General features: G+C 45.9%; 3 protein-coding genes across 3 annotated transcripts; 2 read left to right on the plus strand and 1 right to left on the minus strand.

Moving 5' to 3' along the window:
- Window positions 1-7000: 7000 nt before the first annotated feature.
- On the plus strand, window positions 7001-9438 carry LOC100837261 (transcription factor bHLH13). The gene has a single exon (XM_003569595.4). It carries the CDS (start codon window positions 7771-7773, stop codon window positions 9181-9183), a length of 1413 nt encoding a protein of 470 aa, XP_003569643.1. The 5' UTR covers window positions 7001-7770; the 3' UTR covers window positions 9184-9438.
- A 3344-nt stretch (window positions 9439-12782) lies between these two features.
- LOC100838479 (RNA polymerase II transcriptional coactivator KELP) lies at window positions 12783-16515 on the minus strand. Its single transcript, XM_003569599.3, has 3 exons — window positions 15992-16515; window positions 15787-15892; window positions 12783-13198 (listed from the first exon to the last, which is right to left on the minus strand). Exons 1-3 carry the CDS (start codon window positions 16343-16345, stop codon window positions 13107-13109), a joined length of 552 nt encoding a protein of 183 aa, XP_003569647.1. The 5' UTR covers window positions 16346-16515; the 3' UTR covers window positions 12783-13106.
- Window positions 16516-19455: 2940 nt separating this feature from the next.
- On the plus strand, window positions 19456-25976 carry LOC100838789. Its single transcript, XM_003569600.4, has 7 exons — window positions 19456-19872; window positions 19988-20120; window positions 20840-20943; window positions 22311-22482; window positions 22564-22704; window positions 22789-23161; window positions 23249-25976. The coding sequence occupies exons 1-7, from the start codon at window positions 19811-19813 to the stop codon at window positions 25651-25653; spliced, it is 3390 nt and encodes a 1129-aa protein (XP_003569648.1). The 5' UTR covers window positions 19456-19810; the 3' UTR covers window positions 25654-25976.
- Window positions 25977-27658: the final 1682 nt, after the last annotated feature.

The raw sequence follows: 27658 nt of genomic DNA on the forward strand, positions 1-27658 counted from the left end.
AATCTGGGAAAGAGGGAGAACATTCACACTCACATTGAAAAGCCTGCTTCCAATTCACCAGAATAACTACAGTTTCAATATGTACAGCAATAGCAAAACATCAAAAGAGAAACATTTCCTGTACATTCACATTCATTCAGGAATTTTCTGCACATCCTTGATTCGGGTACAACAAAACAACTAGAGTAGTATTTATACATCCAAAATGGTGAATCTGCAGACTAGAACCATTGCTCGTCTTCATTCAATGAAAAGCAGACGTCACAAATTTTCAGTGCAGCTAGCTCAGTACATCTAAACACCCAAATTCAGATATACGGAACACCCAAATTCATTCAGTGGTCGTAGCCGTCCGGTTGCGTTGCTGAGGACAGCTCCCCCGCAGCCGCAAGGCAAGCAACGGTCGAGGAGGTCGCCGTCGTGCCGGGCCGTAGGGTGGGGGCAGCGCCATGGCGTGGTGGTCGCCGGCGAGCCCGGCCGTAGGGCTGCTGGTGTAGGGGTACAACCCACGATGGGACCTTATGAAAGCTGTATGATCGGGCTTCCCAAGCCGGGCCGAGGTCGACGAACGCCTGTCCGGCGACGGCGCGTGAAGCAACAGCCGGACGCCATAGCTGTCATTATATGAGAGAATTAAAGGAACAATTAAGAAAATTAAAGGAATAGTTAAGCACTTCCGCTTGGTTGCTTCAACATGTGGACCCAGGGGTATTTTGGTCAATATGAAAAAATTGACAATTGTTCATCTTACTTAATGGTCAACTAACGGTAGAGGTATATTTGTACCTCATGCAAAATTTGAGTGACAAATTTGAAAAAAAAAAAATTTGAGTGGCATTTGGACATATGGGCAAAATTTGAGTGGCAAATATGGAATTTTCTATAGAGAAAAATGGGCTTCTGCTGGGCTTCAGCCCATTAGTCAAAAATAACTCCTAACGAATGGACGGTAGAGATTTGTGTACTGGCTCTTTGCCATTAGCAGTATAGGGGTACCGTAAAACAGGTCTTTTTTTCCTGCCTCCGCCCCTGACTGAGCTGAACCAAAGAGAAAGTATTGTTCTTATCTTAGAATCTAAATAAGTGTAAGGTGCTAGATTTGCCATTTGTGGCATGTATATTTGAGCAGGAACGCACTTTATTAGATAAAACTACTATTTATTTATTTCTGCGAGAAGATAAAACTACTGATTAAATAGATGAACCAGCTAAAGCACAAAGGTGGTTGCCAAGCGGGAGATGACGGCCCCCTTCTTTTCGGTTTCTAGGATGGGCTTCTCCGAGAAGCTCCTCTCACCCAGCTTTCTGGAGAAGCCGCATGTAAAATTTTATTAGGCTTTCAAATTAGATTAGTCTAACCTAATCTGAAAACCTAGCAAAAAATTCAGGATGGCTTCTCCCGGAAGCCGGGAAGAGCAGCTTCTCCGAGAAGTCCGTCCTGAAAGCCGAAAAGAAGGGGTCCGACAAAATGTACTTCAGATTCATAGATCCATTTCTTTACGTCTGTGGCAATCATCAACAGAATGAACCATATGGTGAGACCGCGTGCTATCAGTTTCACGTGCTCAAAACTGATATTCCTCTCGTGCAGGACACCGGTCGATATTTTTCTCTCGTGGGGAAAGGGACATGACTGATGTGTTAGTAATTCAGGGGTGCAATTGTAGGGGCTTTGACATTGGCCAGAACTGTCGATGAGACGATGAACCTAGTCGCCAACACTGATCGACTTGGACGATTCTCTTCGTCGTCGTTCTCATGACCCGGAACAACGCTTCTTGGGGCAACACAGTTGGCGACATGATAGGTTCCAGATGCCTCCCGGTTTCAGTCTTTCAGAGCTGGCTCTACCACCAAATCACATCAGCCTACCAGATCGATCGATCGATTCCTTGATATTTATTTCTTGCCCCTTTTGTTAGTCTCAAAACAGTGCTATAACCAGTAGAGACTGCTGCCGTCCGGCGGTCCGTCCGCCCGCCGCCGCCGTCTTTGATTCTTCTTCAAGCGCGGTTCAGGCCATGTAATCATGCTTGATATGCATCGGCTTCCATGATCCATCCGACCATCCCTACGTGCGTACTGCGTAGGTACTCGCTACTGCCAGTGTGAGGCACGTTCAAAACGCTGTCGGCTGTCCTGCTTATGGATGGTTGAGGTTGATGCGTCGTTGGGAGATAGACGCAGATGCTCTGATGCTGGACGGATCTCAGAGGGGAGTGGGGTTGCATGCATCATGTCATGCTTTCTTCGCTAAGCACGACAGCATCTGGTGGCGTCAGCAAGATCCAAGGGAATTGTTGAGTGACACTAAGCGCCGTTTCGAAAGAAAAAAAATAGTCCGAAACTCTTTTTAGACGATGGAACTGGCCGGGTGACACACACATTTGCGCACCTACACTAAAATAATAGATTTTTCTCGCATTTTTCGAAAATAACTACTCACCTGTCTCATATCAAGTGACTCAATTTTTTCTAAAAAAAAAGGACGTATCTATATATTAAAATACGTCTAAATACATGTAATATTTCGGCACTTAATATGTGATGGAGGGAGTATTTTTATTGATTTCCTTTTTTTAAGTAACACAATACAAACGCGAACGCTGACAGCACGTGTGTACACTCACCCCTATGAACGCACATAGGCACATCCTATCCCTATGGGCACCTTCAAAAGACTGAGCCGGCAGATCTTGAGAGATTGACGAAGTCACGGTAGGCGTCTCGCTGTTGACGGATACATCACCTATCACTGAAAGAATAGCGCCACTGAAAGAATAGCGCCGGTTAAATCCTAGAATAATTCAATAAAATGTGACACTACTGTCAAGCCTATGACTTGAAACTGGATGGGTTGGTTCCACCGCAAGGGACTACACCACCTGAGATAGGCTCAGTTCACTATTGGTTTTCTTTTCTAACGTGTCACAATTATATATGTCAAATTTCTATCTGATTATCCTTTTTTTCCTTCAGTATTTGGATATGAGCTGTTATAATCTGAACCCACAAAGTTTAACGGGGGAGATTATTCATCCTGTGTGGATGAATATTGTGTCTTTCTATCCTTCGGTTTTAATCATATGGACAGAAGATAGGGCAGAACGCGAAATTAGAATTCAAATCAAAAGATTGTTATATATGTGGTATATAAGATCGATACACCTAGTATGGATCTTAGAGTTCTATATGGTTTAACGGAATGATTGTCGCCAAGCTAGTTAAAGTTTAGATTGAGATCGAGCAAGAGCTGATAGTACATGTTTGTATGTCATATCAGCTAAGCAAATAAGAAATCTAATCTAATATTTAACTAAAGTAGCGGAAATTCTATGATGTAGATTGTTCCAAAGTTATTTGTACGGTCTAGACTTGTTAGAGACCAATCAATCTGATGTGATCTAATTTTGATTGATCTAGATTACAACAGTTCATATAAAGTCATACCTACTCAGTTTTAACGACAAAACAAAAAACACCGGACCGTAAGCCAGATCCTCCGAAGGATATCTTTGCTTCGTACAAAGCTTTTTACATTTGATTTTACATAGAAAAGTTAAAAGTTGGATCTACAAAGAAAACTATTTTGTATATAAAATTACCATTAAATTTTTAAATTTTGAAAGTAGGAATTTCGTTAGATACGAGCAAAATATATGTTAACCTATGGCCAGGTGTACCGCCATATTCGGACCAACCGTATCGTACGCTGGTACGTTGCCTTCGGGATGTAGCCATGAAACCAAGTAGAATATATGAACCAATTAAACAAATGACATACATCAACTACGACGAAACAAGACGGAAATTAGAAATGATGCAAATTTATCATGCCAAAACCGAAGGATAGCAAGCCAAAACCAGCTATTCCAACTGATGTCAACTTCCTATCATGCCACGACCACACCTCATGTGAGATGTTCAGCAAATGACTCATGCTGAAAGGGGATAGACTAAAAAAATAGAAAAGAAACAGTGTGGCATAGATGACATGTGTATTGGATGAAAAAACATGACTAGCAAGCCAATTTAGCTTCCATACATCCGCAAATGCACAGTTTTCCGAATACACACGAAAACACCAGCTGGAATACCCTAGGCGCACCCCAATCCATGACCACGGCGGCAAATACAATACCTAAAAATCGAACATCTCTCACGACCGGCCACGAAGAGCGGCAACAACACCAGAAACAACAGGAAAAAATAAGTGAATTTCATGTCAAACGTATTATTTTTTAAAGTCATAGGTGTCAATGAATGATGGGCAGATACAATTTGGGCTGGATAAAAGTCAATGCTTACTGCACGATCCACACAAAAAATTGACCGTGGATAAAAAAAATCTAAACGTCTATAACCGATGTCTAAAATGAAATTTCTCAAATATCTAAAATAAAAAAGTAACAAAAGAACATATGTTACCTATAGAAGCTCAATAGTTTTGTATGGCACACGATGTTAATAAAATAATACTCTCTTGCTAAAACATGTAATGACTGTCTAAACTACAATATATCGTGTTGTGATTTTAAATTTTTTTAAGCATTCAGAAGTATATATTTTGGTACATCAAAAAATATAACAATCAAATATTTTCAAAAATAATTGAACAATTCCAAATACGATACGTCTAAATTGCGTACAAATTGAATCTATTAGAAAATAAGAAGAAAAACGTTAAAATATTATTTGTTATACAAATCTAGCCGCGCAGTCTACGCGGATCATCCGGCTAGTTGTATATATTAACCACTACACTGAGTGCGATAAATTAAATTTCAGGTTGCAAGAACCAGACATTTGCACCACATGAAATTGGTATGAGGAATTTATAAATGACACTTATTATATATCAGTATTCACATGCAGAATTGTAGCTGATCGGCAAGAGCAGGGGTTGAATCACGTTTGCCGTACGGGTTGAATCATCGATCTTCAAAATGCAAACGCAGAGGACGGTTGTTACCGTACGGATGTCAAAAATCACGTGCCCGGAACGGTAACGCCGATGATGCGCCCGCGGCCCCGCCTGGCCCTCTTCTGCGCGTGCTGCCGTTCAGCCCCTGCCATGCTTTTTTGAAGCGAATTCATTAAATAAAAGAATTGAAATACAACGAATACAACGACAGCATTGCCAACAGAAACACAGAAAACAAAAACCTAGGGTCTCAAAACATGCCAACGGCGATAGACATGCACAACAAAGCACATCGATGATGAAGTCGAAAGGCGCCGAGCTGCCGAGCCTCCCCAAACACTGCGTCGTCGATGAAGTCGAAGGGTAGCGTGCAGCCGAGGACGCCACGACCCCTACGTAGCCAGCATATTCGAAGGGCCGTGCGTCACCGAGACCCATCGCGACGAAGAATGCCAACTGATGACATCGAAGGATGACCCACCACCGAGAACATACCACTACCTCCTCGAGTCGCCGGCAGGCCAAAAGGACACACACCACCGAGAATACAACACGACACCTATGTGCCGACGGTGCGAAAGGCAACACATGCCGAGACCACACCAAAGGAAAACAAACGCACACCCCCGCCGGACATAAACCAAGAACCTAGGCAACACAAGGAACCACCCAACCTTCAACAAACCTTAGGCGAAGCACTCACAGTGACTAAGCACCGATTGGAAGCAACGAGGAGTCGGGGTCTCCAAGGCAGCGCCTCCAAGGAGGGAAACGACATTTGCACGTCGTCGTTGCCCGATCCGACAACGACCAGATCTTAGGTTTTCACCCGGAGAACACCAAATAACAATGCACGAAAATTAGCTCCTCGATGAAGCCTCGAACGAGGGGAACGGCACCGAAAGGTGCCGTCATCATCGGCAGAGACCGAGGGCCCTGCAAGTTTTCACCCGAAGCAACATCTTGCGCACAACTAAGGCAACAGACAAAGCACGCAGCAGCAACAACGAAAGCACATAATGCAGGAGAAGTTGCAGATGCCCGATTCCGGACCTGCGCGGCCGCATGCCAAAGCCGCCAAGAAGCGCCGGATCCAGTTGTCTCCTCGCAGCGAAGCACCAGATCCAAGCGTCCTGCTCCCAATCCCAGCACCCAGCCCCACACCGACCCCTGCGACACGTACCTTGCGGCAAATCTGAGCCGCCGTTTGCCCGAAGCCGCAGACCGGGCCTGCCCCGCCACAGACCGGCCGGTCAAGCCGAGCAGTTAAGCCAAGGGCCGTCCGGCTGGGACAGAGAAGCCATGCCCCACCAAGGAGCAGCCGCGCCGCCCACAACGCCGCTGCCACGCGCTGGATCCCGCGGAGGCCGCGGCAGATCCAGGCGGCCCAAGCGGCCGCGCGCTGCCCGCCGAACGTCGGAGACGCAGAGCCAGCGGTAGCTCGCACTGCCGATGAGGGCGCCTTTCATCACCGGAAGCACCACCTAAACCACCTCCGACCACCGTCCCTACGGAAAACAAGAGCGCCCACGAGGTCGCAACCTGACGATGAAGCCTCACCGCCGCCGTCGGCCACGTGGTCCCTGTCCGGTGGCGTCTAGGGTTTGAGTCGCCGCCTGTGTCGCCCCCAAGAGCGAGCGACGCGGGGGCCCTTCACGCGTTGGGCCACTGCCATGCTGCCCGGTCCACACTTTCCTCCCTATCCTCCCTCTCGGAGACTCGGACACATACACAAACACAAAAGGTTGCTGCAGACACACGTCTCTCTACGCCTAGCATGTCAAAACGGGGGTGCTCGCGTACGTGTCCTTCACTGTATAAACGTACGCATGCTCGATTTTCTCTCATTGGTTTCTCCCTCCTGGAGATGGAACGAACACGAGCGATGCTGACGCCGCGGTGTCCATAGCTACATGCCTCCGCACGCGACGAACGAACGTACGCCCGTGGGAATCACTCTTGCTCAGAAACAGTAATGCTAGCTACTGTGTGGTCCATGGTTCGAGAGGCTGCGAAGCGAACGTACCGAACTAGCCATAGCACTGTTTGGCTATTTTGGCTAACCGCTTTCAATTCCTTAAGTAACCCGGAACCTAGAATTGTGGAACTAATACTAGAGCGAGTACATGCCATGAAAGTATGAAGCCGTGTAACGGTGTAAGGCGATTTGTGATTACCATGCCATTTTGGGTACATACTCTTTCCATAGGCGCGTGGTTTGCATATCCTCTTCTGCACAGCTCTTTGCGTGTCATGTTCTCCGGATAAGAACTTAATAAGAAGTGAATCATTCGATACAGTCGTCAGTCGGGAAAAAAATGGACGGCATGCATCTAGAATAATAGATCGACCTGACTGCTCACCTTACTCCTGGCTCCGACACCGGCCACCGTGACTCGTGTGCTCGCAGCATACCAACATGATTCACGTGCCGTGCCGCAGCGCCTCGCTCCAAAGAATTCGCAATCGTTAGTCGTCCCGGTGCGCCGAACCCACATGGCTCTTGTACCTTTGCCGTACGACAGCACCCCGTTTTTTAACGGGACATCCGTGCTCGCATTGTCTCATCCACTCCACAACACGTACCAGCTTGAGACTTGAGAGCATTTGCTAGTGTTCCGGTCCGGCGAGCACTGCCCACTCGCTAGCCACCCGCAACTCATCGAGCAACTCAACATCTCCAGTAGCAATCGCTGGCTCCCTCCCGTGATCTTTCCTCTGTGGCCGGCGGCTGGCTCTATATAAAACCAAACACCGTGTATGTAACCACCCAACCGATCAAGAGGGCAGAGCCAGGTTGATTTCTTTGACCAACGCGGCGCAGGCTAGGCGACACGTACGGCCGCATGTCGTGGTCTGACACGGACGCGGCGTTGTTCGCCGCCGTGCTGGGCAAGGACGCCGCGCACCACCTGGCCACCACGCCGCCGCAGCTCGATGGGCCGGCGTCGGCTTCAGCGTCGTCCGCCGAGCTCCAGGCGCGCCTGCAAGACCTCGTCGAGCTGGGCGGGGCATGGACGTACGGCATCTACTGGCAAGAGTCCCACGACGGAGCCGGCCGCCCCGTGCTCGGCTGGGGCGACGGGCACTGCCGCGAGCATGACCCGGCCGCGCCCGAGGACGAAGAAGCCGGCGCCGCGAACACGAGCCTGGCGCGCAAGCGCGTGCTGCTGCGGCTGCACGCGCTGCACGGCGGCGGGGAAGAAGACGAGGAGGGCGCCGACTACGCGCTCCGGCTCGACCGCGTCACCGGCGCCGAGATGTACTTCCTGGCGTCCATGTACTTCTCCTTCCCCGAGGACGCAGGCGGGCCGGGCCGCGCGCGGGCCTCGGGCCGCCACGCGTGGGTCGCCGTGGATGATCCACGCCGGCCCGGGTGGTGCGTCCGCGCGTCCCTGGCCCAGTCCGCGGGCCTGCGCACCGTCGTCTTCCTCCCGTGCAAGGGCGGCGTGCTCGAGCTCGGCTCCGTCGCGGCCGTCCGCGAGAACCCCGACGCCCTGCGCGCTATCCAGTCCGCCTTCCGCGTCGATCCTCCCACCCCACCGAACGATTACATGAGGATCTTCGGGAAGGATCTCTCCCGCGGCGCGCAACAAACAGGATGCGACGCCACTTGGGCGGCGCCGCTGCGGCTCGGCGGGCAAGCCATGGCCGCGACGCGCCCGGCGCCCAAGAAGGAGGTTGTCAAAGCGAAACCTGCGGAGCCGTCTCCTAAAAGAAGCATAAATTTCACCCAGCAGCCGGACGCCCAGAAGCAGGCGGGCGGCGGCGGCGACGAGCGGAGGCCGCGGAAGCGGGGGCGCAAGCCGGCGAACGGGCGGGAGGAGCCGCTGAACCACGTGGAGGCGGAGCGGCAGCGGCGGGAGAAGCTGAACCAGCGCTTCTACGCGCTGCGCGCGGTCGTGCCCAAGATCTCCAAGATGGACAAGGCGTCTCTGCTCAGCGACGCCATCGCCTACATCCAGGAGCTGGAGGCGCGTCTCAGGACGCCGACGTCCCCGTCCGTGGAGGTGAAGGCAATGCAGGACGAGGTGGTGCTGCGCGTGACCACCCCGCTAGACGCGCACCCCGTCTCCGGGGCCTTGAGCGCCATCAGGGACTCGCACCTCAGCGTCGTGGCGTCGGACATGGCGATGGCGGGCGACGCCGTCACGCACACGCTCGTGGTGCGGTCGGCCGGACCGGATCGGCTCACGGCCGAGACGGTGCTCGCCGCCATGTCTCGGGGGATGATGATGAGCAACACCCCCTCCCCGTGACTAGCTGTGCGGTTGTAACAGCACTCGAGGCTCGTGCACCCGTGCGTAGGAACACAAGTTGTACGTACAACTGTCAACCGTCTAGCGTGTTAGGTTAGCATATGCTCCTTGTGACCGCGTGCCGCGTGATACGCAGGGAAAAAAAAGTGCAAAACGGGAGGGCAAAGGTGAAACTGAAACTCGTTTCCTAATTTTGTATTTACATCAGATTAACTTTCGCAATTTATATGAGATTCGTCTACGCAAGTTAAAGCTTGGGCATCGCTTAAAAGTTTCCGTCCGCGAGATGTTTGTAGTTTGACGGTTGTAGTTGTTTTCAGGGACTACGTTGTCCTGGTACCTCGTCAAATCTACGTACAGTAATACGCTTTTTCACCGGACCAGCTGGATGTAACCACGGAATTTCAGCCTTTTTATGGGCACGTACGTCATCCATGCGTGCTAGCTTCAGTTTACTTTGACCGATTGCGCGCGCTTTCTCTCCGTTTCAGATCTTACCTACACACGCTGGTCTGAAAGTTTTCGTCGCCAGGTCGTCGTCGTCGACGTCTCTCTCGCGAAAACCGCGTCCGCGCGTGCGGGCCAAGACTTCAGACTCCGGCACGAACCGCGTCTTCGCGTGACAGCGCGCGCTTTTAATTAGCTTGAGTATAATATAAACTTCTCGTGAAAACACCGAGTTCTCCCGAAGTCCCAAATCTTCGCTGCCGTCGCTTCGTGTACACACTGCAATCCAGCGTCATCCGGGGTCCTCGTCCACGTCGAAACCACACGCTCCGGTTATCCGGTACGTCCTCGCTTTGGCCAGCCATCTGATCAAGTATCAGCCGTAGAGCGCGACGCCGGCGAATGGGCGCGGGTGGCCCGCTCCGGGTGACGGAGATGTAACCGGTGGTCCGGGGCTCCGGGCGCAGTCCGTTGTGTCAGCTGCAGGGCGCGCGCGCGCCGGCGAATGGACCGACGTTACGTGCCAACAACCTTAAACAGCAGAGCCCTTTCAGCGTCAGAGCTCTGCTCCACCACTCAGAAATGATGTGCGATCTAACGGGTTCCTCTCCCTTTCACCTTTCTTCTTTCCGTGGACTCGCCCACGTTTCGCCGCGCGTCACGCTTGACGAAGTTGTCAATCGAAGTCGCAAGATCTGAATTCATGCGCCATTTAAAACAAGTATACTCATAACTAAAAGCACGGTGCGGCTTAAACGCAGCGCTTCCGGTGGGACAGTGGTCTTCTCTCTCTCGTATGTTTTTCTTTTGGTTTTGCATTTCCTAATCGAACAACCGTCTGATACAACTACCGAGATTAGTAAAAGATTGATGCAACATAAAAGATGAGAAAATCTTCGCCCGTGGCTACTGTCATCGACTGAGAAATAGACGCTTCCTAAAAAAAATCAATCTCTACATTGCCAAATCATGATTGCTAGATCCCGCTATTTATTCCTTGGCACGACGCAAGGCGATTTTGTTAGCTCCGCAACGTGCAAATTGTGGGCATTAGGCAGAGATGTACTCCACTGATCGTCGTCTGGCGAGATATGGAAATATGTCGTAGTTCTGATCCCTTGATCCTCGTTTCTTGTGATCCTGCCGCCGTCTAAACCTGCAGCCTGAAGAGATATTATTATGTGCGGTCTGTTTGGCCTAAAATATACTACTCCTTATTGAATTTTACTCCCTCCATACCATAATATTGTGCGGTCTGTTTGGCCGAGAATATACTACTCCTTGTTGAGTCTTACTCCCACCGTCCCATAATATTTCGAAAACATCATACTCTCCCTCCGTTGCATAACATGAGGCACCCACGTTGTCAGGAGCATTTTCCTTTCTCCATTTAAGTTCTCGACGTCCTTTATGCTGCTGATTGGCTTCAGGATGGGAAGAGTCGTGAAACATGTGGTGCTCTCGATCAGCTTTTTGAAGAAAGGAAAATGCTCCTGACAACGTGCCTGTTCTTCTAGTGCTCAAAGCAGATATTCCTTCTCATCCGAATCAGGTCAGATTTCAGATCCAAAGATGCAAAGAGGATCCAGCCATCCAGGAATCTAATATCCAGCGGCTGGGCCTGGGAGCTGGTAATTTCTTTTCTAGAATACGGCTGGGAGCTGGAAGTGGAAATAATAGTATCCAACCATCCAAAGACCCTATGAAGCTTGCAATCTTCTTTGCAAAATGCTGGGGAACGTCAGTGATTCGAGTCTTTCTGTTTCTGATGGTTTGATTGAAATAATTTCATCGAGTCTTTTTGTTTCTGATTACTTGATTGAAATAATTTCATCACGGCCGTCATGGCATCACGCATCTTGAGGAACAGAGCAAGTGCGTGTCATGATGCCATCAGCATGTGCAGGAAGAATGGCACAAGAAAAACATAGGGTGCGAGTGGGCTCGACTGATATAATTTGGGAAAATTAAGAAAACACTATAGGGGGCAATTCGTGTCACAAGTTTGTTTCAATGGGCTAAATTTGTAAAAATTCTGTTAAATGTGATAGATTGTGTCACAAAAGTGAAATTAGGGGGTAAAAAAATTGAAATTTACTTTTAAGTAAACTAGCTCGAGACTGGACTGAGCTATCGCTCGGGTGGCCAGCTTTGCCATCGAGCAAGCGGCCCGCGCAGGTTCGATACCCGGTTGGGGCATTTCCTCGGTGTCCCACCGGGATTTAAAATCCCTTCTGCTTTGGCCTCTCCACGCCTGTACCTTAGTGGTAGTGCGGCAGGAATCTACTAACCGTGTAATAGGTTGTATTGTATTTCTTCCGCGAGACTGCACCGCATTCCATTGTTGCTGAGATCCTGATGACTTTCAAGTGAAAATGGGAAGTCGATGACAGGCAACTACGGCCCATTGATTGATAATCACGGGAGACTATGTGGGCTCGTGGCCTCACTATGACAGAGAAGCGCAGCAGTGCAGCATATAAAACTAGGGATCAGCCGATCAGGCAGGATCCCGCCTTTCCTTCTATCCAACCTTCAAATTATAAGTCAAATTTTGAGTAAAATTTTCGAACTAGCGAGTCTCTAGTTACCTAGAAACAGAGAAACAGGACATAGACAAAATCCCGCTTGCATTCCCTAAACAAAAGTATGCAGATTTTTATTTTTTTTCTTAGGCTCTGTTTAGCACAGTACTGCCTATTCAACGGTATACTTATTTACTTATAGTAACATTTTTTTATGTCATACTAACGCAAAAGCATAGTTGAGATGGTAAAGATTTGATTAACTAGATCCACAACGCGGTGAAACATAGCGCAGCAACCACAGGGTTCTAGAGCAGATGAAACCAAGGAATGGTTACTGTGAATTTTGCCAGGTTCACGCCGAACAAGTCTATTCTCTAAGTTCTTCCTGTTGCTTTCCGTGCAGCAGCGCAGCTGCTGCACGACTGGAATAGACAATCTTGTTTCCCTGTGCAGACAAACCTTCCAAAATTCTAACTGTTGAAGATTTGGACGTGTGAACTAGAAGATCCCTGAGTTTACTTCAAACCAAAACAAGATCTTTCAGCAATCATCCTACTCTCTCGTACAGTCGTACACTACGTTTTCAACACATCTGAGATAAATTTGCATCAGCAGGCAGGCAGGTCAATAGGAAGACTGGCACAAGCACCCACACGAGAGCGTGCACACAGAACATGTTACCATGATAACCTTAAGGATCCATGATATCAGTAGGATATTACGAATGACAACTAAAGTACTAAACAGCATCAGATCATATAGTAGCCTGATGAAATTTTGGTCCACCATACTAGAGCATAATTAGTTGGCAAATACTCCCAAACTGTGCCCGGCAGATAGCACAGAGCAGGCAGCTCGATGAAGGGAGAAGTTCGTACAGAAGTCTACGGGAACTCTAGTAGCTCCATGGAGTTTCGATACAGGGGGAAACGCTTCTGAAACATGTTTTCACTCTGATTCTCCAAGGTTTTTAATGGCATCTTCTATTGCAGGTACAGAATTACGAAATGTTTCCCACTGCTCAACTGTCATACTTATCCCTGCATTTAAGCCGCATGTCAACAACATAAGAAATGGAGAACGTGGAATCAAACAATAATATAACATAAAGCACCAGCTAATAAATCCAAGATATTAATGCCAGTACACACAAAATGCAATAAAGATGATGTGATAAACACATAGGATATAGGAAACTTCTAGTGATGAAGAAAAAAGAATGTAGGTCAATGCAAAACATAAAAATCAACAGCCCGTTTTGGCGCTATAGAATACTCCCTCCGATCCATAAGAAGTCTCGCTGATTTAGTACAAAGTTGTGCTAGGCTTAGTTCAAAGCCACGACACTTATTTTGGATCAGAGGGAGTACAAGATATTGAGCACAAAACTGTATACTGGCTAATACTGACGTATCAAGCATCAACTTGTTTGGAACAGGGTGGTGTCTCAAGTGAAACATTCACCTGGATCTAACCCCTTCAAGAAGGGATTGTAATGAACTGATTATTGCTTATTCTTGAGTGCGACATGAATAAGACTGATATGCAAAATAAAATCCACGAACAGTCTTGGACTATACACAATATATAGGACGAAAAAACTCAAGGAGTAACATGACAAAGGAAATCATTATCCGTTGGTTTATGAACCTCAGAGCTAAGATCATAGCACAGTTTCATAAGGTGGCGAGGATCCTTTGATTTTTGAACAGTTTGTACGATAATGTGCTGATTGAAGTGTTCATTCCACCAATATAAATTTGCGTAACCATTTTAAAAGAGTTGATTCAGCGCAGATAAACAAACCTACTTTTTCACAAGATTTAATTACATTATATCTATTCAAATACCAACAAGCTAATTCGGAGACAGATGCACTAATTCAGTCCATAGGGACGGCCGGAAGTGTAGTTATTGGGAGGGCAATCTTCGCTGCCAACGGCATGGTCCTCAAGCCAGCTGTTCTATTCAATGCGTATAACCTTGACGCCCTGGGGATCATGTTCTGTGAAGCTAAGTTCCTCCTCGCCATGTTGTTTATTGAATATCATGTTATGTATTGTTCTCATGAGTGTGAGCCAGCACAGGTGCAGGCGGCTATGGGTGCAGGTCAGTTCATGGCAACCATGAGTTATGGTTACAGAACTATCCTGATGATGTAACCTGAGCGGTGGCCTGTTATCCTACCATGCCAACAAGTTAATGGAATAGCTGAATTCCTTTAAAAAAAATGGACAAGCTAGTTACAATATTAGAGCACCATTTTCCTGCCCAGCAACTATTTTCAGCTGAACCACCCATTTAGAACTACTGCAACAGTTTCAAACTAGAGTACAGACTTCGTTCCGCTTACTCTGACAAGGCTGGACATGAGTTACCAATGAATGAAGCTGAACTTAAGCTAGATATCATTGGCAGAACTACTGATATGAAATGTTTCACAGAGAATAACCAGGGGCAGAGACTAATGGGCACCTACATCACTCTATCAGCAGCACTGTAACAGCAATAGAAGAGAAAAAGGCACCCTAATCATAATCAAGCAGTGCAAAATGGACAGACATAGTTTCATAAAAAAAAATTATGGCATAACAAATGAGCACATGTAAAAATGGAAAAAATAAAATAAATAGGTTGGTCTCAAGCAAAAATGATGTCCTTCTGTTTCACAGTATCGGTCTTCAGGCCACTCATATGCCCAGACAAAGGAAACACTAAATCTAAGAAGAATTTGATACAAGATAATCTTAAATAACATACTACGACCAATCTGCAATACTGAATAGGGTATGAAGTAAAAACATTGCAATAACAACACTGTTGATTCCCACAATGGACATATATATTGAAACGGGGTTACCCAAGGCCAGGGACGGAAAAATGGAGGGAGTATAAGAGAATCTCTAATAGCTTGTGTGTCAGTTGTCACCTTGTTGGTAAGATTTTCCATGTCATCAACCAACAACTCATAATACTAATACTCTAGAGTATGTCTAAGTTGTCCATTAGGGAGTATAAGTTTGCTCTGTTTTTGCATATTGGAACTTGTGCAGGTTTTGTTGGTTAATGCACATACAACCTTGCCCTCTCTCTCTCTCCTCCTCATTCTTCTCCACCACAATATCACATTTCCTACATGGCAAACTTACCAACAACTATTTTACAACTCTAAGAGATGCCCTTAGCAGAAATTATCATCCCTTTCTTTCAAGATCCCAATCCACATTCCCTATTATCACCCCTTTCTTTCAAACAATCCCTACTCCCTACTACAATACGGACTATACGACCTTATAAATGTGGAAAACCTTGGTATATTCTCCAGCACTTGCAGTAATACACGGTAAAATGAATGTGGGATGGTAAAATAATATTAGGCTGCTTCATTGCTTGCAATTCGACGGTGTGGATTTCAGGCAACTGATACCCTCCTTCCTGCAAGGGCTGAAACAAAATCTAACCAAATTGACATTGCAGCAAGGCCGCCACTACTAGCACATTTGCCATGTGTGAGTATACTAAGGCGAAGGCCAGTGTGAGCTCAGCAAGTCCAATATTCAGGTCATCTAGCACCCGAGCAGAAATCCAATTCTTAAGGTCAAGAAAGATTGTTAAATATAAGCAGCACCTTTGGAGGTGGGCATCTCCTTGCCGTCCTTTAAGTAGTACTCGCGGATCGACACCAGCGTCATGCCCCGGAACTCCTGGAGCGTTACCCTCCTATGTGTCGACAGCTGCAAACACAAACACATCGCACCTCAAAACCTAGCACCCTGCCCGATGGAACAAATGAAATCGAACGTTTTTAGGCATGGAAGGAAGGAAGAACTCACGCGGCAGAGGATGAGATCTCCATTGTCGTCGAACTCCTTGTTCCCCGCACCTCCCTCCTTCTCGTCCTCCTCCTCCTCTTTCTCTACAACCTCCTTCTCCTCCTCCTGCGGTTTCTTGTCCCCCTCCTCGTCGGAGCCCGCCTGCTGCTTCTGCTCGTCTTCCTCGACAAGAGATCGGAGGTAGCCATCCACGATGCGTCGTACGAAGAGCTTGCGGTCAGGGAGGGAGAGGTCGATGCCGAGCCGGTCGGTGGCGGCGCTCCGTACCTTGTACTCCGTAGAGGACTCTCTGTCCGAGCCCCGGAGAATCTCCAGCACCGTCGCCTCCACCTTCTTCTGCGTCTTCTCGTCCATTTCGAAGCACGGCAACCGCCGCTTGCAGACACCGATACTTCGACTTCGCCGGTTTCCTCCTCACGGCAACTCCGCGGTTCCCTCCGTGTGCCCTTTCGTCGATGAGGGAAGAGGAGGGGACTGCTTGGGCCTATGGGCCGATGTAGACCGCAGAGGTCAAAACGGAGTATTGTTCAGACGAGACCTACAAGGTTTGGGCCTTTGATATAGGGCCTTCGAGATAATATAGGGTCCTACTGTACTTGCTTAGAGGTCAATTTGGCAAAGACAAAATGTGACTCCTTTGTTCAATCTGCCTAGCGTCATCTTTTGGTATGTCATTTTTTATTTGGCGTAAATTAATAAAACAAAACATATATGAATTAGAAATATGTAACAGTACATAATGGCGATGTATGTGATGTAAACTTTCATTCGGTGCATATTTTCGTTCTGGATCATCGATCTACAATGCGTGGTTCAGATGAGACGTGTAAATGAAAGACAAGACAATGTGGGATAAATAAGGGGGTTATGTGAAAAATGTGTTTAAGTAGATGTTATAATCCCCACCTTTCATCTGGATCACACGTTGTAGATCCGACGACACATGATGAAAGTTTGCAGGTCTGCATCGATTGAAGTTTTGTGCGTGATACTACGTCCACTCAGGTTTATAAGGTTTGCGCATGTTTCCATGTCACCAATTCAACTAAAGAGATGATAAAAAAAATCATACGCGCAAAAGACATAAACCCGCATAGAGAGAGTAGTAATGGAGGTCGCCATGGTGTAAGGGCAACTCTAGCAGGGCGACGCATTTGGGCCAGAGCGGTCCGTTTGGGCCGAAACGGACAAACCGCGGTCCAGCGGGGCGACACATTCCCACCATCGTCCACTTTTTCATCTGGTTGGACCCATTTCTATCCCAAATTTGGGCCGAGTTAGCGTTGACCTAGACTAGGCACGAAGCGCCGTCTCATCCGCCTTAGTGTCATAGTGGCCTGCCCGTCAGCCACCCAACACAAAGTTACCCCATCCCCATTCCCTTCTCCCAGACCCCATCGACGCCACCAATGTTGACGCCTGTCTTGCTGCCCAATCTCTCCGCCGCACCGCATAGTTGTCCCTGCGGGCAAGATGAGTAGACGGCTAGTCGCCGCTGCTGCCGTCCCCGAGTTCGTACCCGCCATGGCCGACATCGACGCCATTCTTCTTCAAGCACTTCCTCGACACCTCGTCCGATGAGGACTCCGACGGCGACACCGAATTGCTGGTGAGTGCTGCTCTCTTTTTCCATCAGCAGAACTAGATTCGGCGTCCAATTAGTAGGGGGGTCGATTAAGGTGCGTGCTTTCGCGCTGGCCCGCAACAGACAAGCCGGCCATGTTCTTCTTTGCAATGACTACTTCTGATCCATGGCACCAATCCTGTGTTTCCTGCCCACCTATTCCGACGTCGGTATCGGATGGGGCGGCCGCTGTTCAAGCGTCTCATGCAAGGTGTGGCCGGATATGACGACTACTTCATATGCAAGCCATATGCCTATGGAAGGACCGACTACTTCATATGTTTGCGCGTGAGCAGAGTCGATCCACTTGTCTTGAATCAATGTATAGATTCTGCACTGTGGTGGTTCAAGTGTTTGGCTCTCAATACTTGAGAGCACCGACGCCCGCGTACACAACCCGCTGGTTGTCTATCAATGAGTCCTGGGGGTTTCCGAGGATGCTTGCATGCATCGATTGTATGCACCGGGAGTGGAAGAACATGATTGTGGGGGATGAGCGGGATGATTCCATCTATGATAAAGAGTATGATTTTCGTGGGGATTTGGTTGAACCCCAACATGGACCGACGTCCTTCCAATAGTTACTTCATACACATCATGAAATTCGGGATCGGACAGCTCACAACCAACTCCAGAATGATTTGGTTGAGCATATGTGGCAACATGTAAGAAATCAGTGAATTTCCTATTTATTTGAGTGTTTTAACTATATTTGAAACAATATTTGTTTATTCGTACTTATTTCTATTGGATGATTCGTAATAATTCGAAACATTTGTTTGAAATTTATTTACTTTTTATGTTTGCATCTGAAATGGTCATTATTGTGCAATGTTCTGTTTTTGTCGGACCAAATGGGTCGCCCTGCTGGACACACTTGTTGGATTGTGATCCAAATTCCCAGGGGTCGGAAGTTCCGGCCCAACTTCCAGCCGTTCCAGGTGCCGGAAGTTCCGTCCCCAATTCCGGCCGAACCTACGGTTGCTCTCTGTTACTTTTCGGAAAAATATAGAACTTGTTGCGGAACTGCCGGTGTGTCCGTTACGGATCTGCTTTGCCCTAATGCTCCTACTATACATATCCTTTGTAAGCTGCTGTTTTTGGGCAGAGTTCTCACGGGTTGCATCTATAGAACCTCACTGGCGTTGTAAACACTCCCCATATAGTGAGATTTCGCTGGCTGACGCCCATAGTTTTTTCCCTCTCATTGTTTGAGAGAGTTTTCCATATTAAATCTGTGTGTCCTTGTGCCGTGATTTTTCTTTTTCGATTTTCGTTTTGCTTGTCGCGTTCATGACAGCACTGCCCGACCCAAACGGCTACCCAAGACGATCAAAAAAGCGGTCTGCTTGAGTGCCCTAACATGAGATTGATTGATTGATAGGATGACGCACAATGTGAAGGAAAGAAACACAAACAGTCTTTTTCTCGCTTCACGTGGTGGACGCAGAGAGACCCTGGATACCCATTGCGTGCGGGAAGAACAGAGAGAGTTGTTGAACTTTCATTGGGCGACGTGAAGAGGTTAGGGTTTCTTTGGTTTGTTGGAGCATCTGCGCAATATTGTTGTTCCCATAAATCACGTGGTGCCACAATTGATATGGTTTTGATCGTCTTGGTGCCTCTGAATTCAATGATGGCGATATCATACAAATTCCAGTTAATTTGGGAGGGAGGGGACCGAGGGCGTACTGCCGTTCTTATCGAAGATTTACCTCTGGAATCATGTTTTGTTAACAACAAATAAATTGCGGGGTGTCTGACACGTAAAGATCCCCGGCAAACCAACTGAAGTCTCACGCGGCTCGAAGGTCAAGGTCAATCCCGTCCCCAGCCCGCACGCCAATCGACAAACGGAAGCGGTGAAGAAGCCGGAAGGAAAATGCCGCTGCCCGCCCGCTGACGCTGTGCTTCCTCGTCGCGGAAATTCCAACTGCAGATAAACGGTTTCGTTTCTTACCAAAAAAGTCTCCTCCCCTTCCCTTCTTCCTCTTGGCGGCAGGCGGCAGCACACGCATCCGCGTGAGAGCCCCCTTTCCAATCTACCTCACCAACGCGTATAGAGGAACACATATAGCTACTCCTGCCGCCTCCCGACGAGCAGATTCGATTCGAATTTTTTTTTTCCTTTCGAATCTAGCCGGAACGAGGAGTGGGTGGTGCCGCGCGCAGCGGGGACGTAGGATTCGGCGGAGATGCACAAGAGCAAGGGGAAGCTGTCGGGCGTCCTGCACAAGGGCTTCAAGCCCGACAAGTGGTCAGTCGAGATTGTTTTGGTTGCTCTTCCTTTTTTTTCCCCATCGTGATGCGGAGGGGAGAAATTAAACGCGTCTTGTTGTTGTTGTTGCTGTTGCCGTTTTGTGGCTCCGCAGCAAGATTTCGCTGAAGATGGCCATGGCGCGGATCAAGTTGCTGCGGAACAAGAAGGAGGTGCAGGTGCGCCAGATGCGCCGCGAGGTCGCGCAGCTACTCGACGGCAATCAGGACCAGACCGCGCGCATCAGGGTACGCCTTGCTTTAATTCGCATGCTCGCCCTCCCTCCCGCGTGTTCATATCATCCCTGTGCGCCTTCAGTGCGTGATTGTAGCTTAGTTCATTCGGCTGATGATGTAATTGCGGTCGCTTGGATGCGAAGGAAGAGACATTCTGGATTCAAACGGGATATTTGATGGGATGAGCTCTAATTCAGACGTTTTTTGCACGAAATGGGTGAATTAGTTACAATTTGGAAGATAATAGAAATGATCTGGCCACTTCAGAATTTGTTTAGGTGATTGTGAGCTGGAAGCCTGGACCAACTATAGGATGCATGTTACTTGTTCGATGATATGTAGCATTGTTCTTCCACACCATATGGGCCCGTTCAACTATTTGCCGGTGTTCGCAATTGCAGTTTTAGTTGGATACTGACACCATTTCTCTCTTAACTCTGATGTTCAATTGGAGTGTTATCTTATAGAAGTGGCAAGTGTGATTTTTGTTCCTCGGTCAACACATGGTCGGTGTTGATTGAAATTTGTTAATTATATCTTCACTTCTACATCATGTTAATGCAAAATTCTGTGATCAACTATGCCTGGTCAGTCAGAATTATATGGTTGTACACAAGCATCTTCTTATACTACTGACCTGGTAGGCGATTGAATGAAAATTGCAACCTAATATTTCATGATTGTACTTTATCACCAAGATATCCATTTATTTTCTCTCTCCCACCGTGCAGGTTGAACATGTCATAAGGGAAGAGAAGTTCATGCAAGCATATGACTTAATTGAAGTATACTGCGAACTAATAGTGGCACGCATGTCCATTATTGACTCACAGAAGTAAGCCAAGTTTGTGCTCTTGCTTGTCAACCTTTATTTGCTGATCATGTCAAGAAAAGCAGAAACATACTCCCTCCGATCCTAAATTGTTGTCGAAATATTACATGTATCTAGACGCTTTTTAAAAATAGATACATCCATATTTGGGCAAACTTGAGTCAAGAATTTAGGATCAGAGGGCGTAGGTTTTTAGTTGAAGGACTATCACTTTCATCTCATACCGTGACTACTTCTGTAGGTCACAGCACAGGAGTTAATTTTTTTTATCAATCATTAGTGAACCATTGGATGGTTTCTTAGGTTATTGTAGTTACATTTTTTATCTCTTCCTAGCGAGCACAATCATGATGTAGCCTCAGTTTTCCGAGCTTATAAAAATTTATCTATATTATTCATGAAGTGTCCTTTTTGGGGTAGTCTGAAAGCTGGGTGTGTTAGTGCAGCCAGTTTACCCTAAAAAAAAATAGGCCATGTCCAAAACATTTGGTCCCAAAATTACAATGGATGAAACGTGGGTGAGCCAAATTTTGGTTTGGCAATGCTTGTCTGTCATGTCGTAGAGATTGGAAGAATATTCCTCAACAATATTTTGGTCGCCAATTTTGCGGGCCATGGTTTTTAACCAAAAGTTGGGAAAAAGCTTGCCAAATCCCTGGGCCATACCAAATATTGGCACCAATCCAAATATAGCCAAATTCATTCTAGGGTATTACTCCCTCCATTCCATAATTCTTGTCGAAATATTACATCTATCTAGATGCTTTTTAAGAACAGATACATCCATTTTTGGGCAAATTTGAGACAAGAATTATGGAACGGAGGGAGTACTAAATTATGGAGGTTTATTAACCCCTTTGGCATTTTGGCGCGCAACCAACCCTTTTGGATAAAAATGTCACCGTACATCGGTTAAATTACTATGACCTATTTTTGTTGAAGGAACTGACCTTGAGAAGGTATTGTAAATCTTGAATAATCAAATTATAGGTACCTGTTTCTCAAGGCAAGCGCTACCACCGGCATAAAAATTCAGTCGCTCGAGGAATAGTTGCGCTTGCATAGAGCTGTGTTCATTATCAGCAATTTGCAGCATATTGCTACCACACTTTGTCCATAAGCAAAACTGCCCACATATATGTTTTAAAAAAGATTCACATGTCAATTGGCTTTGGTTACTAATTCTCCGAACATTGCATGAAAATTGTGACATAGTTGTTGACGACTTGTTTAGAATAAGAGAACATATTTTTTTTGGATTTGAGGTATTTTTATTGCCCCTATGTTTCGCTCTGTTCTCGTGGGACAAATCTTCTTTTGTCCTGAATATTTCCATACTTGCAGTTACATTTTGTTTATCTGAAATATAGGACTTGCCCTATTGATCTGAAGGAGGCAATAGCCAGTGTTATATTTGCATCAGTGAGATGTTCAGATGTCACAGAACTAGCAGATGTTAAGAAGAATTTCACAAGCAAGTATGGAAAAGAGTTCGCCGCAGCGGCTCTTGAAGTGCGACCTGACAGTGGCGTTAACCGTCTGGTACTTATTTTTTACAAGTCTTGTAATTTTACCAAGACTTTGTAGCTTTACACTTACACAATCACAATTATTTTGGATAAGGTAATTGAGAAGCTGTCAGCAGGAGCACCTGATATACAGACTAAAACCAAAACCTTGAGCTCAATTGCGGCGGAGCACAACATAAAATGGGAGCCAAAAGCATTTGAGGAGAAATCGCAGAGGCAAAATGAAGATCTGATGGTAAACTAACTGGCCTGTTTTTTTTTGTTTTTTTTTTGTCGAGTTTTATGTCTCTGATCTGATTTATATTATCTGGTCATATAGTATGGATCAACATATTCTGGAGGAAACAGTTCAATGTCAGGACCATCTGCTTCTAGTATGCCAACTCCACAACCTGTAGCACATCCTTATTCATCCGTTCAATCAGACACTTCTCGTATGCCTACAGGAGCTACTTATCCATCTCCTGAAGTTCCAGCAAATCCTAATCCATATGGCACTGCCAATTTTAACGCTTCCGCACAAGAAAATATAAGGGATCCTGATGTTTCAGTTTCTCCTAGCTCCCAACATGTCACAAGTGCAACTACCTATTCCTCAGCAGAGATTCCTGGTTCTAACAATTTCTCGCATGGAAATACTGGAAATGCAAGTGTTTCGAGACCTTACTCCCAATATGGCACAGCAGTTGCAGGTACGGGTGAAGGTTATACTACTTGAATATCATCACTTTCTAATGCTTTTGTGTTCTTCTTGGTTACTAGTGCATTTTATCTTTCAGACCCAAGATCCAGGACTGAAGAGATCAATCAGCCTAGGGAAAGGAAGTCTTCAGTTAGTGGTTCCAATTGGAATGTGGAATTCAAGGATGCAACATCTGCAGCACAGGCAGCAGCAGAGTCTGCAGAGATGGCAAGCATTGCTGCTAGAGCTGCTGCCCAACTTGCTAGCCGTGGAAACTTCTCTGTGGAGCAAAATACTTATGAATCATCTGCATATATGCATGACACCGCACCCAGGAAGCAACAAGCTGATCGTTTGATGAAGAATGATAACAGGCGTTTTAATGAGCAGAGTTCAGGTAGTAATGATCCAAGGATTATCTCAAGCAATGCAAGAAAAGATGAGGAAAGAGCAGAAACAAACCGTGTGAGTAGTCAGAATACATCAACTCCTTACTCCTCACCTGAGTTTCACTCTTATGCTCCTGAAAGTCGTACTGATATGTATGGCATGCCAACTGAACCATCTCGTGATCATTCATTCAAGCCTCCATATTTTGATGATTCATCTGAGAAAGAAAGCAATATTGGAAGACAGGAAAATCATCCGTTTGATTTGCATGTGAAGAGTTTCCCAGATGCTGAATTTGATGGGCATCGTACCAAGGATATGGAAAGCAGGCAAGCTAGCTTTGATCAAGAGAACATAAATAACTACCACAGTAACTTTAGTGCTTCCCATGTTGACAGCAGTACTGTTTGGGACAACCAGAATGAGAAATCTGGTGCTGATTCCTCAGCTGTTGTTTTTGATCAATATGATTATGATGTTGAAGAAGAGAATTTATTGGATCCTTTCTCTTCAAAACATACTGAAGAGCTACCAACTGTCCAAGATCACAAGGACTTCTCAAGTGCAGATTGGAGTCAACAGACTAGAAGTGAATCCCCAGTTGATCATAGCACTTCAAGGCTATTTTCAAGAACAGAAACACAACCATCTTATGACTTGGGAGCAAACAAAGAGGATATTCCCTTGCCTCCTTCTTATGATAACATACCACCTAGTTTTGATTCTGATGGTGTTTGTTCTGATGAGGAAATTACCGGAGGCATGCATGTAGATTCCTTAAGGTCTCATTCAAGAGGATCTGATTATTCTGAGAACAATATGTTCAATAGAAGTTCTGGAAAGCTTGTCCCTGATGTTAATGATATTGAAGATTACGAATCTAGGTCCAGGAAGCAGTACCAAAATCCACCAGGTTCTAATGTATTCCATAAGGAGCAACAGAGTGACGGTTCGCCTAGATCTGACTATTTAGGAGCACAGGGGAACTTGGGTTTTGTACCAAGAAAAGATTATGATCTTTCCGATGAAGAAGCAGAACCACATAAATTGAAGGGTACTTCCTCAGAGATAACAGGAGCAAATGAGAATCAGCCCTTGTCTCTCCGCGTGCAATCTTCGGCAACATCTGAGGGCAGCGATGAAGGTGATCTTGGCCTGAATTATGGAAGGTTAACTCCTGGACTTAGAAACAAACTCAGGCAACCTCCACAATATAAGAATTCCGGGGTAAACACACTGCCAAAACAATCTTCTTTACAAAAGGCTCCTGCCAGCATTGAAGAATCTGTGCATTCCAAAGAGAAAGGTGCTTCATCTGAACAGACTAGTGATACTCCTAAAAGTTCACGCACAACCAAGAGTTCTTTTGGTGCAAATTACAGCGGTGAACATTACAACAGGAAACATACTGTTGTGAAACCTGAGGAGTCAACATCACCCGTGACAAGGAATAACTTCTATTCACGTGATACAGGGAAGCTATCTGACCGATCTGGTACTACTTCAAATCCTAGCACAACCAAGAGTTCTATTAGGGAAAATTCCAGTCAAGAGCTGCATCATGAAAGACCAAGTATTGGAGCGCGCACGGAGAGTGGGTCAAGAAATGGCACTTACTTTGATTCAGATGACAGTGAGGAAGAATTAGAGCGACGACAGGCTGGTCAGACAAAGTTACCTAGAGAGCAGATACAATCACGCAGGACGCGGGAGGTAACTTCAGATACAAAGAGAGATGGACGAGTCCGAACTGGAGTACAATATGCCAATGAGACTGTAAGCACCCCAAATGAGACAAAAAACCCTATTGAAGCATTCTCCAACTCGAGTACTGAACAAAGGAGAAAGGCACCTGCATACTCCAGGGTCTCAGTACAACAATCTTCGCCAAAGCCTGTGCGTGTTGAACTTCCCATGGCTAGAGGCAAGTGGCAAGAAGATGAACCGAGTGGAAGTTCTTCTCCAGAAAATGTGAAAAACACAGAAACCTCAAGAGGGACCCTGAAAGGAAGCACCCCAACATCTGCTCCTGCGCATGTTCACCCCAAGCTTCCAACAGACTATGATTCCTTCGCTGCACATTTCATGTCACTTCGCACCAACAGACGTTAGATTTACATATTTATACACACACAACTTGGAGTTTCGGAGGAACAAGTTGTGTATACACGACTACATGATACCGTTCTAGAACTTGAATTGAGATATGTACAGTATATAAACAATGAATGTTTGGAGAATCTCGGTTCGCCATGGCAATTTTTTGCTGGGACTATTATTTCATTCTCTTGTGAACTCGGGTATCAAAATCATTTTTAGCGAAGACATTCAGGACCTTTCGTAGGTCATTTTGTTTAGTGTTGTAATAAGCACATTATGCACGGAGATGTACAGAGCTTCCGGGCGTCGTTCCATTTGTTTGTTTGTTTGTTTCATTCTACTACTAGCACTACTTATGATGAATTTTGAGTGAATTTGTCTGGGCTGATGTGTGTTTTTTTCACGTAAATGCACCCTGCCGGTTTCATACAGATAGAACAAAAAATGTACCCTGGAGATGAACAAGATAAAAGATTACACAACTACGTTAAATGCTAGTCAAAACGGCACCAAAACCAAATGATTTTTTTTAGTAGTCCATATTAAATCTTGACCTAGTAGACCAAGCTTGAAATAAACCCTAACTTTTTAATCCTTGAAATTATCACCATGTCGTTGTTAATCCTGTCTAATCTCAACCTTCGGGAATCGAACGCTGTTTGGGAGAATGGGATTGTTGATGTAGCGGTTAAAATTTAGGATTTTTTGACTAATTCAGTTCAACTCATTGCTACCCACATTCGTCGCCTACATTTAGGCCAAGTTATATAATATTGTTGTCTATCTTGTTGGCAATCCCGCTCTTCCAAATAGGATTTGGTTTCCGAAGGTTGGAATTGAACGGGGTTAATAAGGATAGGGGACAGGTCTCAAAGATTGAGTAGTCAGGGTTTATTTCAGACTTGGTCTATAAGTTTAATGTTTAAAATAGATTTTACTCATTCTTTTTTGCGGCTTATACATGTAGCACGCCACCATTCAGGCATTCATCAAGGTCGCAGTTGCGTGCCATGGGCGTTGAGTAACAGCTCCCAAACATCTTTAAAGAGGGCCATCATTTTTCCAAGTGTTTGTTTCTTAAAAAGACAACAATAATCTGATTTTGTTGATTCATAAAGACGCTAAAAAAAGAATGTAAAATGGATCAATATAATCGAAACAAATATAAGCATCGAAGATTTCGATAAAACTAAAAAGTTTCTTCATATTACTATGAAATCAATGTTTCTAGATCTATCATTGATATAAATTTCTCCATATATTAGGTGATGAAATTGCAGATCAAAATACTTGTACAGGTCGTACTAACTTTATGATTTTGAAAAAAAAAACCGAAGTGCTCGTCAAACTCTATGTCACTATGAGTTAACAAGCTGATTCGTGTATGTCAGCCTGTTAGGGCTTACATATTTTGCTGAGATGGAGGAAAGAAGGAAGGATTGATGTGACGTGAAGTTGCAGGAGAAACCGGTACCAGCACTTCTGCCAAGTAAACAGCTGAAAAGATAGATTGGCCGCATTCTTTTTGACTTCTAGGACCGGCTTCTCATAGAAACTGTCATCGTCTAGTTTCCTGGAGAAACTGCATTTCCGATTTAGCTTGGCATCTAAAGTAATTTAGGCCAAACTAATTTTGTAGCCTAATCAAATTTAGGTGATGATTTCTTCAGAAAACTAGGCGAGGACAGCTACTCGGAGAAGTCAGTCTAGAAAGCCGAAAAGAACTGGCCCTATGATACATGGGACCCTGTTGAGGAGTATTAAATTAGGAGAGAGAGAAACCAGGAAAAAGAAATAGATTTTTTTAGCAGAGGGAGAAATAATTTTTTTTTAGAGGAGAGAGAAATAGATTATTTTTTTGAGAATCGGAGGGAGAAAATAGATGAGGCGGAGAATAAGTAGCGGCTGTAGAAACAAACCATTAAAGAAGCCCTTAACAGCCCAAAAAAAGCTTACGTTTGATCTCGGCCTTTGCCTTCCAGTCCGTGGAATTGGAAGCAAAAACCGACGCAACTCA

This window comes from Brachypodium distachyon, chromosome 2 (assembly GCF_000005505.3).
Source record: "Brachypodium distachyon strain Bd21 chromosome 2, Brachypodium_distachyon_v3.0, whole genome shotgun sequence".
NCBI classification, from domain to species: Eukaryota; Viridiplantae; Streptophyta; class Magnoliopsida; order Poales; family Poaceae; genus Brachypodium; species Brachypodium distachyon.

Excerpts from the sequence above, each read along its gene's own strand:
- LOC100838479 (XM_003569599.3), bottom strand. The coding sequence starts at position 16,345 with ATGGACGAGAAGACGCAGAAGAAGGTGGAGGCGACGGTGCTGGAGATT. Across the intron at positions 15,893-15,991 it reads GAGATCTCATCCTCTGCCGC|CTGTCGACACATAGGAGGGT; the intron begins GTGAGTTCTTCC and ends TTGTGTTTGCAG. Across the intron at positions 13,199-15,786 it reads GGAGATGCCCACCTCCAAAG|GGATAAGTATGACAGTTGAG; the intron begins GTGCTGCTTATA and ends GCTTAAATGCAG.
- LOC100838789 (XM_003569600.4), top strand. The coding sequence starts at position 19,811 with ATGCACAAGAGCAAGGGGAAGCTGTCGGGCGTCCTGCACAAGGGCTTC. Across the intron at positions 19,873-19,987 it reads GGCTTCAAGCCCGACAAGTG|CAAGATTTCGCTGAAGATGG; the intron begins GTCAGTCGAGAT and ends GTGGCTCCGCAG. Across the intron at positions 20,944-22,310 it reads TCCATTATTGACTCACAGAA|GACTTGCCCTATTGATCTGA; the intron begins GTAAGCCAAGTT and ends TCTGAAATATAG.
- LOC100837261 (XM_003569595.4), top strand. The coding sequence starts at position 7,771 with ATGTCGTGGTCTGACACGGACGCGGCGTTGTTCGCCGCCGTGCTGGGC.